This window comes from Nanorana parkeri, unplaced genomic scaffold, assembly GCF_000935625.1.
Source record: "Nanorana parkeri isolate BGI_ZX_2015 unplaced genomic scaffold, ASM93562v1 scaffold79, whole genome shotgun sequence".
NCBI classification, from domain to species: Eukaryota; Metazoa; Chordata; class Amphibia; order Anura; family Dicroglossidae; genus Nanorana; species Nanorana parkeri.
In genome coordinates, this window is record NW_017306347.1 from 2,038,269 (window position 1) to 2,054,997 (window position 16,729).

General features: G+C 43.0%; 1 protein-coding gene across 1 annotated transcript in view; it reads left to right on the plus strand.

Moving 5' to 3' along the window:
- LOC108804952 (serine/threonine-protein kinase TNNI3K) overlaps window positions 1-16,729 on the plus strand; it is a 150,011-nt gene that overhangs the window by 118,300 nt on the left and 14,982 nt on the right. The window contains exon 23 of the mRNA XM_018576888.1: window positions 3,411-3,580. Coding sequence (XP_018432390.1) covers window positions 3,411-3,580 — 170 coding nt within the window. The remainder of the gene's footprint in view (window positions 1-3,410; window positions 3,581-16,729) is intronic.

Here is a 16,729-nt window from a genome sequence, read left to right on the forward strand (position 1 = left end):
GGGGGGGGCATACATTTGGTTCCAATAGAAGGGACAGTCCTTCCAAATGAACGACAGTTTGGAACAGTGTCATCCTTTGGGATGAATTAGACCCCCCAACTGTGAGCCAGGTCTTCTCATCCAACATAGAGTACCTGGCCTCATTTTGGCTGAATGGACACAGATTTCCACAGATACCCCCAACATTTTATGGAAGGAGTTCCCACGAGAGTGCAGGATGTTTATAGCCACAAAGGGGAGACCAACTCCATATTTATGGCCATGGTTTTGGAAAGGGGTGTCTGCATTTTTTGGGGCATATAGCGTATGTCTGCATGACAAACAAAAAAGCCTGTGTCCATGACAATGCTTGATTTTTTAATCTTGGAGCGTAGCTTTAAAAAAGAGAAATTCAGTCCTATTAAACATATTTATCTCAGCGTTGGGAAGAGATGACTGTTCTCAAGCCTCGGGTCCTACAGCTGACTTTCCGTCTGCAATAAAATAATGATTATAGCGCCGATATAGAATTATCTGTTAACAATCAACGACCTAAATAAATAAATGGATGTTTCGAGCCAAAACACGGCTGCAACGTCTCCGGGAAGAGATGACAAGAAAAATGACAGAGGAAATTAAAGATATTTTTCAGCTCACCTAATGTGACCGCCGGCCAGGTTCATGTTCCTTAATTTAACATCAGCGCTCTCATTGTTGCCATTTTCCATGAGAGACTTGGCCATTCATTTTTATGGCCGGGCTCCATTCACCTGTTTGCAGCAGAGAAATTGTACGTCGAATATTATAAATGAGAGGCCCGGCTCCAATAATGTGTCTCTGTGCTGCTGTCTATCACTTGAATCTTCCTGCCAGAATATTTTTCTTCTAGAACTCTTTTTTTTTTTTCTTTCGCTCTTTGCACAGCAACAGTAGATGAATAATATCATTAAATGTAACGTTTGGATGTGTTTCTTATAAATGTGTCTTCTAAAGAATGTTTTATTACGCAGATCCCGCTACAGCTGCATACTTTTAAGGCTTATGTGTTAAAAAGGAAATTAACCCATATTTTTCAATGACTTTTTCATCATTTTCACAACAGCTACAGTTTGCATGACGTTACGACACAGCAGTATTCATGACTGTCAAGGTTGAAATCCTATTCACAGAGCATGTCTGCGTTCATCAGTAACCTGTTCTAAACCTGGTGATATGGAGCATTATTTTTAAAGGCTGCCTAAGGTGCCTCCCGTCCTCCAAGTCCAAAACCACTGCCATGTATCTTGGGCTTCGCTGCACTTCCTGTGGGTCCAGGATGGCCATGGTGGGTGGCAGCTTGAGTGGTAAATAAAGCCGGAAGTGACAGGGATTTTGTCACTTACTGTTTCTGAGCTGTCATTCACCAGCCACTGTGGCAGGGTGTCACGGTCCGGCGACCGGGGCACACAAAATGACTAAAAGTAGCGTGCAAAAAAGGGTGTCTGGGGTGAAAACACAGGAAGTAGGTGTCTGTGCGTTAACGGAGGCACACTAGAGGCGCAGATTCTAAGTAGGGCCAGGTGTTTGACAGAGCCTCTAATGGTGAGGATGATTGGCTGTTGGACACCCTCCAGGTTGCGGACCTCTAGCACGCCCACACAGACTAGAGGCTAGTTGCAGCAACGAGGTGCTGGATGCAACAGCAGGCAAGGGTGAAGCCTATACACAGACACACAAGTAAGCATAGGTGCAAGAAGATGATGGTCAATCCACTGCTGGAGATACAGGATCTCACTGTGAGCAAGAGGGAATCCAGAGACACACAGGGAACAAGGTAGGTGATAGCAAGCCGCAGGGATTTCAAAGGCAAGTGATAAACAGGGAGTGCGACTGGGTGTAAAGACACGTTGCTCGAACAAGTGAGTTGGACTTTTAATGGAGAGGTTCAGAGTAGACATGTGCGATTCGTTTCGTTCCGAATCGAAATTCGGACGAATTTTCGGAAATTCGGACGAATTTTCGGAAATTCGGACGAATTTTCGGAAATTCGGACATTCGGATGTATCCGAATTCCGAATTACAGACATAACGAATGCAAACGAATCCGAATTTCCATTTCCAAAATTCGGTAGCGGTAGTTCGAACGTTTGTTTCGTTTTCGGTTCTTATTCGGTTCTTATTCGTTTCGTTCGTTGGAGCAAAGTGACATTAGAGAAGGAGAAAAATATTTTTTCCCCCTCAAATGTCACGAACGAACGAAACGAATAAGAAACGAATAAGAAACGAAACGAACGTTCGACCTACCGCTACCAAATTTCGTCCGAATCCGAATTCCGAATCCGAATTGACTTTCACACCCGAATCCCGAAAAACTAAATAACACAAATCCGAATTTAAAACGAAACAAAACAATTTTTTTGGCAGTGCACATGTCTAGTTCAGAGTGGATTGGTAGGAAGCCGAGCAGCTCAGACAGAAGGTAAAACCCGGCGCCGGATCATCACACAGGGAAGGGTGACACAGGGGATGAAGCTGATCAAGCTTGATGTGTGTTAGGTAGACCGATAATGTCCTCTTTAAAAGAATCTGTCATCACATAGAGAGCTTAAAATCCCCCTATGTGATCAGAATAAAGCTAAAGTAGAACTCTGGGAACAAATTTGATTACCCCTTGCAGTGGAGCTAACCCCCACACTGCAAAGGTTGACTGCTCATTTTTGCCTACGACCTAAAAAAAGTTAGTCTCACCGGATCCTCTGAGTTAGCATCACTCCCTCCAGCCTGTCTCCTTCTCCACTACAGCAATGTATGTCCCTCGGCATCCTCACGTCCTATACACTAGAGGTGATGACTCAAGGATCTTTAGTCCATTGCAGCGAAGGGGGAGAGGGGCCACAGGCGCACACATTTTTGAAGATTCACATGTTTGGTATCTCTGTAGTCGATATAACTTCATCTTTTATATTTTACCAAAAAAGTGGGTATTTTATTGTGTTTATGTGCACTGAAATAAGTGTTAAGTTATTTTGAATGGGTTTGATAAACACTTATGCTAATATCATGCATACAAAAAGAGCAACTGCCACCATTTTATTCTATAGGGTCGCTGCTTTTAGAAAATATATAATTCTTGGGGGGTTTAAGTAACTTCAAGCCTACAATGTGTATTTTAAAATAACAAAAATGGCTCATCAGTTTGCTGCTTCTCCTTTCACTGTCCAGTCACAGTCTGGGGGAGGGACAGTGGGTGTAACATAACTGCAGCAGAGAAAAAATAGGTTAGCCAGGCAGGGCTGTTCTGTGTAGAGAGCTGTGTAAGTCTCAGGACTGGACGGACAGAAATACAACTCCTTTGGCAGGTAAAACGGCTCCTTGAAATAGTTTTTCATTCTGTATTTAGATGTGTGCCTGGACTTCACCTTTAACCTTGTTGTTATGCCTTCTCATTGCAGTTGATGTCCCCAGCATCCAGTAACAGCAGCGGTTCCCTTTCGCCCTCAGCCTCTTCAGACTGTCTGGTTGCTCGCAGTGGGCCAGGGCGTAGCCATGTTGCCGCTTTGCGGACGCGTTTTGAGCTGGAGTACGCTTTGAATTCAAGAGCTTATGCTGGTTGGCCTCAGAGGTTAGTGACGGTGTATATAGGTCTAACTCATGATCTCCATTGTGTTTGTATGGTAAAATGAAGAGTGAAATGTGAATGAGCATTGACATACCACGTCCATGGCTTCAAGGAGTGGTCAATGGAGGCCCTGGAATACAAACCCCCAACATTGAGTTTGCAACAGAATCAATACCTCATCTCCAACTGGCAGTAACAGCATTACAGGGATTCCAAATCAAAACTGTGACCATTGGTCATAGAAAAGGCTAAGCTTGCATCTAAGCTGAAGCTTAGATGCCCAGACCAAGTTTAGCAAAGTCAGTATGCCTCAAATAAGTTGACAGTAACTCTATTTTGCACAAATTTGTCAGTTTGACAGCAGGTCTGAGAAATAGCAACACACACAGTTGCACACTCCTAGTTCTTTGTTGCAAGGTAATTTAATATTCTCACAGCGAGCGACATTTTACATTTAAACTTATGTGTTAAGGAAATTATACCATGAGCTTCCTTATACTTTTGCCCCCACTACTCTTAGTAGGTTCACTCCACCCCCCCTCCTTCCCAAATCACTATCCTTAGCTAGATCTTGCTACGAGGCCCGCAGTATTGTATACCTTCCTCCACTGACATTTTGATTCATTGTCCGCACCTGCGCATTTTGTCCTCATAGACTTCTATGTGGTTGGTACTAGTAGAGGGACATCCATCTACCAGCCACATAGAAGCCTATGGCGTTGAAATGCACATGTGCAGAACAGGTAGCCAGTGGAGAGTAGTAAACAATGCCACAGGCTTTGAAGTGAGATTGGAAAGAAAGAGATTGGGGGTGCAAAAGGTTAAGGAAACTACATGTGTAAGTTTCCCTGCCCTTTAAATACTTGTATTGTGATCATAGATTGAATTACGTAATCATAGCAAATGTCTACATCTTGATTATTTAAAAATCTAGTCTCCCTAAATATTGATATCTCAATTCTAAGTGGGTTTTGATGGACTGAAGCACCCACTGTCTTATTATATCACTTGGCTAGTCCAATGGTAAGATCTCCCCTTCAACTCTTTTATCCAGTTGACTCCCTGTTCCTGTCCATTGGCCATACTCCTCTTACTGCATTCTTGGCAATGTAAGAGATATGAAAAATTCAGTCATTTCATAATAATCATGGTGGGTATGGGGTCCTGACAGCTTAGAAGGCAAAGTCTGTCCATTGGAGACAAGAAACATAATCAGCTGGTAAATTGTTGAACTTGTTACCATACACAAAAAGCCAAAATGTTGGTTTTGGGTGGCCTGTCCCTTTAAAAGACTTGTAAAAGATTTTCAGACAATGAATCTGTATATATATTCTTCTTGCCGCAGTTGTCAAGAAAAGAATCAGGCGTCACAGGTAAAACACAACGATGGCCTTGTGTTCAGGGGTTATTTGGAGGTAACGTCTCGTGGGTCAGTCAATTCCTTGCAAATGATGTTGTTATTAATTCCTACCTGCAGAGTTTTGTTATTCATCTCGTATCAATTATTCATGCTGTACTCTCAGCCGCCCTGTTTATTCTCACCACGTAATTAAAAATGAAATTCCCCAAACGCAATATGTTTTTGATCTCTTAGAGGAGGCAAAAAAAAAAAAAGCTTCTTTTATGAGCAAATGTAGCAGCACCGACACCAAAATTATTACCGCGCTAATTCATTACCCTGTCGTGTGACAGCAGAACACGCATATCGGGATTTGAGACGATGTTTTTCCAGCTTTTGTAATTATGGCTGGAAATTGGCTCAAGGGCTGATTTGGCATCACACAAGGAACTGGAAGGCGTGGCCTACAGCAACCAATCAGGTGCCAGCTGTCCCTTTTTCTAGCGCAGCTTAGAACATTGGATCTCAAACTACCAATTAGGCCTCACGGATAGCCATTAGGTAAACCTGTCCTTCCATTAAATGGGATGTAAATTTTATTTGATGTTTTTTCATCTCTTGATAAACGTAGTAAATATTCTTATCCGTATGTGTTTTAAATTTAAACCTCATTGTTTGCTGGGAGGCCTTTTGTCATGCATCCTCCAACACTGCACCATACTCCAGCTACGGGCCCCAGTCAAACTTTGGGCTCCATCACTTCCCCTTTGCAATAATGAACAAGCATTGAGCCGTACACCTCTTCTTCCTCCACATACAAAACTTTATTGTTCTAATGGCATAGAGACAATCTACCCGTTCCTTTCTTTGATGTTTCACTTCTTAGAGGAGAGTAATTATAAAGTTGAAGGAAATGGGTGGAGGATCTTAATGCTTAAACACACCAAGATGGCACGCCTATAGAATTCTTTAAGGGATGTATTACATTCAGCATGCGTGGTGTTTGCACAATCAGTGTTTACTGTATATAATGTGAGGCACTGGCTGGCAGGATTATGGATGCTGTATGAAGTGCGCCACTTGAAGGGAGGGGGGTGTTGCTCCCTGGGTCAGCAAAAGTTCACCAAGCCATGGAGACAGCTGACTTTTTTTTCACTCTGGCAGGTATCCCGCCAAGCTCCTGACATCACTGGTTGCCAGGAGCTGGGTGGGATGCCATAGGTGCATTTTATAGTAGATACACATCTGGGTGTATATGTGTCACCTGGTCTTCTCACTACACATGGTGAGGGACTCCAGGATTTCTGGCTGATGTGCTGGGTGCTATAAGCAAATTTTATCGTAGGTGCGCCTCTGGGTGTATATGTGTCATCTAGACTTCTCACCTGCACATGGTGAGGGACTTTTTGTTTTCTCATAATGTTAAAAAGAACCCGGAGGCTTTGTAGAGCTTTGGGTGGGATGAAGTCTCCATTCCTAGGTTCACAGTAGCCAGACCTCATTACCAGTCTCAGCTGTCAACAGGTCTTAATATATGTGAGCTGACTGATGTTTACAGCTCTATCTCAATGTTTTTGCTGCTGGGTGAAAGGGCTGAGTGCTGACAGGACACGAAAAATATTCAAGTGCTGCCTGTTAGTTATGGGGAGCCCATTAAGGCAATCTACTTGAAAGAGAGTGCAGCCCCCAACATCACCAAAGGGCCACACATAATGTTCAATTAATTAAATGCTACAGAAAGCTGTCAGAGGGTGGGGACATGTAACAGGAGATAGTTACAAACTGCAGGCGTGCTAAATGAGATGTTGGAGACTGCAGACACACTATATGAGACTACTGGAGATAACTGAAATTTTAGCCAAATCAATCCTTCCACATGTGTGCTCCCTACAGCCCCCTTACAATTACTTAATTTGTTCAGACGGAAAGATCAATTATTAAAGATCAGAATATCTGGTGGGGAGTGGGACAGTGCAAGGGGGTTCTGATGGAAGGGTGACACCACGCAAGACCAATAAATGTGATTTGGCAGCTCTACAGCCCTCCTGATTAATTTATAACCCGGGAGCTGGCTGAATAAAAAGAACACAAGCTCATTGCTGCAGCAGCCGTATGGTTGTTTTAACCACTTTCTAGTAGAACGTAGAACACGTATCCGGAATCCTAAATTGGTTTAAATAGGATCAGCTTTCTTAAAGGAGAACTATGGGGTTAAGGCTTTTCCCCATAGTTCTCCTTGGGTAACAGGAGGACACAAACTAGCGTCCTCCCGTCACCCATCAATATATTTTAACATATATATCCTGCATTTATGTAAACTGTATTCCAGTAATCCCCTGTGCTTTTTTCACCAATGCTCTATGATCCTGTACTGAGCTCTTCCCATACCTGCATGGAACACATCTAGTAAGGTCAGAGTATAGACTACCATCACTGACCCCTGAACATGCTAGTTTCCCGGCCCTCATGCAGATTCCTTTCAGAAAGCAGTGCAGGCCACAAAAGCCAGGCAAGAAGGTCAGCAGCACCAGTCCACATATTTCTTCCAGTAAAGCAACTCTTCAATTATAACCTTTATATTAACTTTTTTACTGTTTTTTTCCCCCCAACTTCTTCTGGCTGCTCTCATTCATCATCGCGGAAACAGCTTCTGTGAGGTTTTTGTAAGTAATGAGGTACAACAAGTGTAGCGAGTACATAAAACTTCTATATTATTCATGCAGCGGAATCCACTTGTCAGATAATTGGTATGAACTGACCGTTATAGGAAACACAAGCACCATACACTCAATTGTGCTATTAGATGATGCAGTCATTTAACAATGCTTCACTCCAGCTTATATGGAGGCAACGGACGGAAATTAGCATAGTAATAACAGACAGCTGGGAGGAATTTAAGGAGTCTTTAAAGCCTTTCATATTATAAAGACCATCTAAAGGTTATTGAAATACGAGGTATTTTTCTGGTGAAAGGAACATATTCAATACACGTTACATTTGAAGCATTGTACATTTGATTCGCGGATGTTCAGTTCTGCTGGTTCAAGTAGATGTGTTTAATGCTGGGCTTGACAAAAGTAGGTTCCTGATTTAACTATAACAGCTGGTGAAGGGTTTGGGAACCTGTACACCCTTTGATAAGGGTGTCCATGGAAGGTGTGGGAACCTATGGCCATACCTCCCAACTGTCCCCCATTTAGAAGGACAGTCTATCTTTTAAAACCAAAATCCTCTTTTGCCCTCAGTTGCTCCCCTTTTTGCTCCGATGTCTGGACCTCTATTAACAAATTGTACATTTTATCTACCTAAGGTGTTATATTACACTAAATCTTTCACCCAACCTCTAAGTTTTAGCATTTGTTATCTTAAAAAGTCAATATAAAGGAAAAATATTGGTGGAGAAAAGTTCTTGTGGGTTTAACTTTCCCTTGTTTGCATGTGACTTCTTCATGATCCAAGTAACCAAGTAACCAAGTGTTTGGCTGGGGTGTGTCCTTTCTGTTATGATTTGTGCTGAACGTTGTCACTTTATCCCATCTCAGAAAGTTGGGGCCAAAATAAACCAACCGAGCGCCGTCATGGTATGGACAAATGTATGCAGGCTGAAGAAAGTGTACCATGCAAAGTGAACCATGGTGCTGCAGTGATTGGTGGGCAAGGTGGAAGGGGGATGTTCCTAAAGGACATTGTTTGTTGTGCCCACAATAGATGTAGGAATTGAAGCCCATATATAACAAGAGGCTATTGGGGTTCAATGAGGTGTCATAGTCATAGCACAAATAAAATTGAAAAAGGATTTATTTTAGAAATGTTCATACATTATAATTAGGGATGCTCCGATACCACTTTTTTAAGACCGAGTACGAGTACCGATCCTTTTTTTCAAGTATTCGCCGATACCAATTACCGATTCTTTTTCTTAAAGTGACAGGTCACATTTTTTCTAAAGCAATACAAAATCATGATTTTAGGTCAGTTTCTTAATATTATGAAGAACATGAAATGAAGGCTTCAATTAGGAATTGAAGCCCCACAGCAATTGAAATACTCCAGATACAACTTTATTACTTTAGGGTCAGGAGGATATTTAAGTAGAGTAGCCAAAGTGTTTTGGGGGCCCAAAACAAACCCCCTTCATCAGGGCTCTCAAGCCAATGATAATGTGCAGAAACTTTGGATTCCAGAAGCTGCCCACCCTTTAGCCAGATCACTCATATTTACATCACATAACTACTGTCGAATGAGAATAAATACACAGGTGCATGTAGTTGTGCGTTAGTGAGGTTCTCAGCATTCAGTCGAATTACAAAGAAAGTTGCAAAGAAAGGCAGTGGAGGAAAACTTCTCTCTACCAGACACTATGATGGCAGATCAGAATGAGGAGCAGATAGCTATATAATACCAAGCATGTGTCACAGATGTGTGTTCTACACTGATGTCTGAATGGTGAAGTATCTCCACTCAGGGACACTAGCACAACATAAATATTGGTACTGGCCCATGAGGGTAAACTCCCACCAGCCCAGTCCTTCCCTACCAGTCTCAGTATGGTGCTTCACGTATAATGTAGCAATCAAGACTAGACAAGTCCTGAAGTTGAATTTCATTCCACAGGTACCATAGACAATCTTATGCACAATGTAACCTAGACACTCTACTGGTAATGAGCAGAAACTGTTATGTCAAAGCCCGATGACCTCATGTGCCCATGAGCATTTTACACACAACCAGGTTTAGTAAAGCCAATTACTAAAATCTCATATCAACTTCAACATGTGAATTGCAATCATTTTAGGTCTGCAGGTTATTTTTAAATAATACCTGGTGATCTGGTCATATTGTTCCTTGTTCAGGCACTTCCTGTTTTAAAGTAACAACTATGTTCCATTGTGTTCCTCCGTTGTTACCCTGTCACATGTATATCTGACGGAGGCTACATGGTGAAAAAGTATGAACTAATCTCTCTGCTCTTCCCTCCTATTAGCATGCTCCTTGTTAACATATGAGCATTGCTGCTTCTCCGTCTCTCAGTTTGAGCTTTGTTGTTCAGGGAGAGCAAGAGGCTGATATAGGTACTTATACTGCTTGCATTTAAAGACATACATTTAATGATGTGTTAATAAAGACAGACAGTGGCGTAACAATCGCCATAGCGACTCAGGCGGCCACTATGGCGCCCGGGGCACAGGGGGGCCCGGCCAGGACATCCCCCTGATGCCGTGCGGGCCGCCTGGGTCGCTATGGCATCTCAGGCTGCTGGCTGTCACTGGCGGGTGTGAGGAGGAACGTGACGCTGTTAGATCACCGACAGCCTGTCAGTGATCTGTGCAGCGGCGCGTTCCTCCTCACAGCCGCTGCTGAGTCAGTGACAGCCAGCAGCTGTGGCGGAGGAAGCGGGCCCGGGGACGGAAGAGGAGGTGGGGCCCGGCGACGGAGGAGGTGGGGCCTGCCAGCTACCATGAAGGCGGACAGCGGATCAGGGCTGACAGGTAAGATGTGTGCAGCCCACCTGAGACCCTACAGAGCCCACCATATCAAGTCTATGCAATGGGGCCCTGTGATTTCTAGTTACGCCCCTGAAAACAGACCTCTGTCACATACACATAATGTGTGTCTTTTATATGTGCCTGGAGTTCATATCTAGGGTAGGGGTCAGGGACATGAGGACATTTTATTTTTCACTTGTTGATGGTGCCAATAACTGTCAAAGTAAAAAAAAAACAGCATGCCGCTAAATGGTTACATGACACATATGAGTGATACGGTAAAGCATAATATCTCAGGGTTGGTTTGGAAACTCTCCAGGTATTAAACATCTTCATCATTATAGTGGCTGTGTATATTATGTGAAATATATATTATTCTTGTTACAGTAAACGACAGCCTCTAATTGAAAAACATAACTCTACATGAAGCATTTACACGTTTGCATTTTTCTGTGATGCGTTGTGTAATTAGGCCGTGCTAGAGTTAAGTGTTTGGTATTTATGGTTATCGCATTCCTTTCCCTCAAGCTTTAGTGGCAGCAGTGGCATCTGCGACACATATGTGATCATATACCAGCTTCCAGGCCAGCATCTCACAATTGGCTGGTTTTGGGATTCCCAAATTATTATGTTTCTGTTTAAAGTGTATTTCCATTTTTCGCAGCCAAATTAGGATAACAGACATTTTATATTTGTGTCATGTTCCCGTTCACATAGCATAAGCTAAAAAATATATTTAAAGATGCGTCTTGTAATTTAAATAGCTTTTTCTTGGGTTGAGGTTTCTTGGCTTCTTAATGGTTACAATTTCAACTTGCTTCTCCTTCTTTGTGCTGTTAGGAGGAGGGATGAGGGGCTGCTCCATTGTATGTTAAGGAAGTTAATGAGAAAAACACAATCCTCAAATATCAGTCCTAAGTCTTTCTATAAGGACAGATCACTGGGAAGGTGCTGAGACAAACTTGGAATAAACCATGTTGCCTGCTGCAACAAAACATCTGAAAATTATTTTTCCGTATGCTGTATGAATTGGGCCCGGGGCACAGGGGGGCCTGGCCAGGATGAGGAACAAAGGGCTCTCCCTGATGCTGTGTGGGCCGCCTGGGTCGCTATGGCATTGCAGCCTGCTGGCTGTCACTGGTGGCTGTGAGGAGGAACGTGTCACTGCACAGATCGCTGACAACCTGTCAGTGATCTGTGCAGCTGCGCGTTCCTCCTCACAGCCACTGCTGAGTCAGTGACAGCCAGCAGCTGCGGAGGAGGATGCTGGACCTGGCGTCGGCAGCAGGGGAGGAGGCACGGCCCGGCGACCTGGGGGAGGCGTGGCCCACCGTCGACCTGGAGGAGGCGGGGCCCACCAGCAACCGTGGAGGAGGCGGGGGCCCGACGGTGGAGGAGGCTATGCAGGGGTGTGACCAGCCCACCTGAGACCCTCCAGAGCCCACCATGGAGAGTCTATGGTGGGCTCTGCAGGGTCACTCTCAGGTGGGCTGTGTGGGATCTCAGGTGGGCTCTGCAAGGGGTGTAACTAGAAATCACAGGACCCCATACTAAATTTTGCTATGGGATCCTGTGATTTCTAGTTACGCCCCTGATAGAACCATATGTGTTACCTTTAATTATCTCCAAAAATCAGATAGTAATGCCACCCTGTACTCGTAATTTGATTTTGCTAATATTTTTAGATGGGTCTTCTCGTCTTGATAAGACTCCGTCACTTCAAGGTTAGAGGTCAGCTGTCTTGGCATTGGACCTATTGCTAATTAAGCCTTGCTTGCATGCTTAATAGCCCTACAAATGGCCTCAAATTAAATAATAAGATCTGCCCCCCATAGACTGACATGTTACATATCGGCGCGAACGTCAGAATGAGAGCAATATTTCTAGGCCATCAATCACTGATAACACTAAACTGATGAGCGGTAAAAGCTTTTAAAGCGTCGCCTATGGTAAATTTTGGGTATGGTAGTTTTTTCGCGATTTCGCTGGTGTGCGCAATTTTAAAGCTTGACATGTTTGGTGTCTATTTACCAGACGTGACCCCGACTTTTATATTTTACCAAAAATATGGGTAATAATCATTGTTTCCTAATATAATGAAAAAATTACTTTTTTTAAAAAAAATTTCAATAATTTTTCCTTAATATAGTAAAAAATAAAAATCCCAGTGGTGATTAAAAACCACCAAAAGAAAGCTCTATCTGTCCCCCAAAAATGGTATAAAATGTATTTCAGTACAGCGTTGCATGAGGGAATAAATGTAATTCAAAGTACCGCAGCGCGAAATACTGAAAAATGGCTTGGCCAGGAAGGGGGTCTAAACACCTGGTCTTGAAGTGGTTATGGGGCTGGAGGACCAAAGTTATGAGAAAAGGTTATTAAATTTTACTTGTTCACGCTGGAAGTGAGACGATTAAGAGGGGACATGACTTTGATATACAAAATGTTTGGTAGTGATGGCAACATCAACAATAAACTTTTTACTATAAACTCCCTAAAAAAGACTAGAGGCCACCATCTAAAATTGGAGGAGAAAAGATTTAACCACAAAGGGCATAGGGGCTTCTATTCAGTCAGAGTGGTTACATTTTTTGAACTCTCTTCTACAAGCAGTGGTATCAGCAGAGAGTATTGATTCATTCAAAAATCAATTAGATACCTTCCTCAGAGACCATAACATACTGGGGTATAGGTACACTTAAAAACAAGATCACACAGGGACTCGTGTACACACAAAGACATGCACAAGCACACACAGACACACAAAGGTTGAACCTGAAGGACCTGTGTCTTTATTCAACCTCAAATACTATGTAACTATATTGGTGACAAGGCTGCTTTAAGCCAAATCATTGAAACCATGTCCATGTTCACATTTCGATCCTGCTCCCCATTAACCCTTGATGCTGCTCTCTAGGGTTAACCCATGACCGATACCAAGTGCACCTTTACAAGCCCTCCTGCAAGCGCCTTGGTCCATGTAACAACATAGAGAATCCCTGTAAGATTCCATAGCTTAGCCTTGGCAATATTCAGCTCTTAGCTGTGCAGCCTGCACTGCCTACTGATCAAAGTCTGACCATGCAGCCCCTTGCATGCACCAGGGTGTGTATGTGACCTGCAATAAAGAATAATGACAGCTCAGCACTGAAATTTATGGTGATCATTATCTTCCATGACACAAGCATGGGTGGGATTGGCAGAGCAAAAGAAATACCCTTTATTTCAGTACAGAGAAAATGCGGCAGAGGGTAGAGAAGCCGCTTTTCTCTATTAAAAGGTTATCTATGTCAGATCGCCTCTCCAACACTGCCGTTTGCAAGAACCCATCAGTGTTCACTAAGTGTTTAAATTAAAGATACTGCTAGAGCGGACACACAATAAAAGGCTGCTAGAGCCTCAGTGAGAGCACATCTAAACCCTAAAACAAAAATAAAATATGCTGCTTATCAGTCCTTCAATGTGGCGGCTGCATTCGTTTTCTTTTTTGGAATTTTTTTTACATTTTCAGCTGATGATCCTGCCAGTAACAAAATTCCTTTCCTAGGGTGACAACATTCACTAAGTGTATCTACAGATACTTTGTCACCCTAGGCTGCTCTCATGATAGCTTTGTCACCCTAGCTTTCTCTCCTGATTTGGACTACAAACCAATCCCCTACTCTTCATTTCTATTAGAAAAGGAAGGAGAGGTTGTGTAGTTACCAGAAGATAGCGAAGAGAAAGCCAACAACATTGTCGGAGATATCAGTTCAGTGCACATGAATTTACAAGGACACTGCAACAGATTTGTTTATGTACTTGCAGAACATCTACTTCGCATAGGTGTGCACAGACTATTGCATTAGGGTGTGCACATAAATGTACAAACACAGATGTGTATATATATATAATTACATACATACACACGGACATGAGGCATCCCAGATTCCTATCTCTTCCAGCAGGGGTGCAGTAATGAAACAGGGAGCCTGGCTTCCTGATTGGATGGGAAGCCAGCCTGGGAAGCCGCAGCCACGCTCCCTCACAGCTTCCCAGGCACCGAGAACTGAGGCTGTTATGTGAGGAATTTAAGTGGCAAGTGCTGCTGCGCTCTGTATCTCTGAGCCGGTCACAGAGAGATCTTTGTGATCAGGCTTAGTAACTAAAAGCACAGTATATCAAAAAAAAGGGGGAAAGAGAAAGAAAGGGGCTTTGTGGTGACCACTGGAGAATAGCAGGACCCTGTCTCCTGGTTGGGTGGGGAGACTACCTGCAGATGGATATTCAATTACCGGAAAAAGAATAATTAAGTTGGTATTTACTGCATTATAAAGATATATGGTCAGCAGATATTAATGATTGTGATATATCTAATATCATGTAGACTACTGCAAATTGATTCTCATACCCATACAAATACTATAGGTTAACCTCTCCAAATCTTCCTGACGAAGCCTCGGCGAAAGGCGTTGAAGACTGGAGCAAGCACAGAATCATGGCTGAACCAATGATATATAGAACAATTATGTACAATTAATCATGCAAATAAGATATGAATACAATGAGGGCAATGACCAATATATGAATTTATAATCATGGTTTCTGTGTGGGTTCCAGGGAGGTTATTTATGTTGTATACATCTATTTATGGTTTTATATGGATGAATTTTAGCATATTTATATGTATAGACATTATGAATTGAGTATATTAAAAATTGAATTTTATTATATATATGAATCAATTGACTTATTTGTTGGATCAATTCCCTGCTATTCTCCAGTGGTCACCACAAAGCCCCTTTCTTTCTCTTTCCCCCTTTTTTTGATATATATTGCATATATAGGGGTGGTGTCCCAGTTTGTGTGATGGTTCCTAATTTTTGTATTACAACTAAAAGCACAGTGCCCGCTGTTGGCGGTGTGGGTGTTGCGTTCGGGGTGATTAGGGTGTACCCAGGCACACCCTGTACACGCACCTATGCTACTTAGCTTGTAAAACTAAAACCAATGTAGCCACCACATAGAAGGACTGGTAAGCTGCAATATATGACAGCATCATTTTTTTGGAACGTTCCACCTTTTACCATGAAAGAGTCATCTTTGAGTTTCAGTCAAGCACATTTGCCTGGGTCAAGATGACGCCGCTAGTCTGCTACAGGCAGGAGGAAGCATTTTCTCGGTCTCTTGTTCCCCAATGATCACATTGCAACGTTTGTAACTTTTTGGGTGCAACAGCGGCTTATCTGTTGGTGAACTCAGTCAAGAACTGCACAGACAGCAGAATTTACATGATTGTGTCATCTCTGAGCCCGCATCTCAGTCTAGGAAGGAAATGCTGACCATGAACAATGATGGTTCCATCTTTCTGGAGAGAAAGGAGGATGGCGGTATTGTCAGCGAGAGTACTGTGATCTCTGTGAGAGGTAATAAATAGAGATGAGGCTGGGCTTGGTGTGAACCCTGTTTGCCCGAGTTTGCGCAAGGCTACCCAAAACTCTGATCACCACCTCCTCCCTACCCAATCATTGTTGACAGTTGTGGCAACCCGGCCCCCTTTGTGATAGCTGTGTGGTGGAAATCCCACATGTGATGTATAGCTGCGGGGAGGACAGGGTGGCTACCAGAGTTTTGAACGGGCTTGGGCAAACTCAGGTGAAATGGGTTCATACCAAGCCCAAGCTCATCACTAGTAACACATACCTGCAACACTGATACATTGTCTAACATGAATGTATTAAAAACAATGCATCTGATGCTTGATCCACTTTAATATAGCACGTCATGAAGGTGCATCCATTCTTATTAGGAATAATATTCTGCTATCCCCACCCTACTCCGCACATTCTGAGCACATAGACTGCTTAGTATGCTGTTACTTAGTTTTGTACTACCTCAACAGGCCTGAATGAGATCCACGAAGTCAGCTGAAATTAATGAATCTTAAATCTTCTGGCACGGAGAGACAAGCAACCCCACAACGGGCTGTGCAAGAGCCTGAGAGGAAGAGATAAGTCGCACCGTTCGCCTCCACTATTTATTAATCTACACCAAAGGCTTTATTGCTCAGTAAACACAGGTGATTAAACTTGGTTTTATTTTACAGAGGTGGAAAAGTGAAGGAATTAGTCGGCGAGACACAGAAATATTCCTGCAGACTCTCCACCTGTATGCGATACGTCTCTTTAGGTGCTCAGCGGGCTTCGGCCGAGACATATTTTTAAAACAATGCAGGAGGATTTCCAGTAAGATGCCTCTCTGACTGTAAGCTGAATAATGATCTAAGTTACAACTGTTTGTTTTTTTGTTTCTTCTAATATCTGTCATTCGTTCTGACTGCTGTAGTGA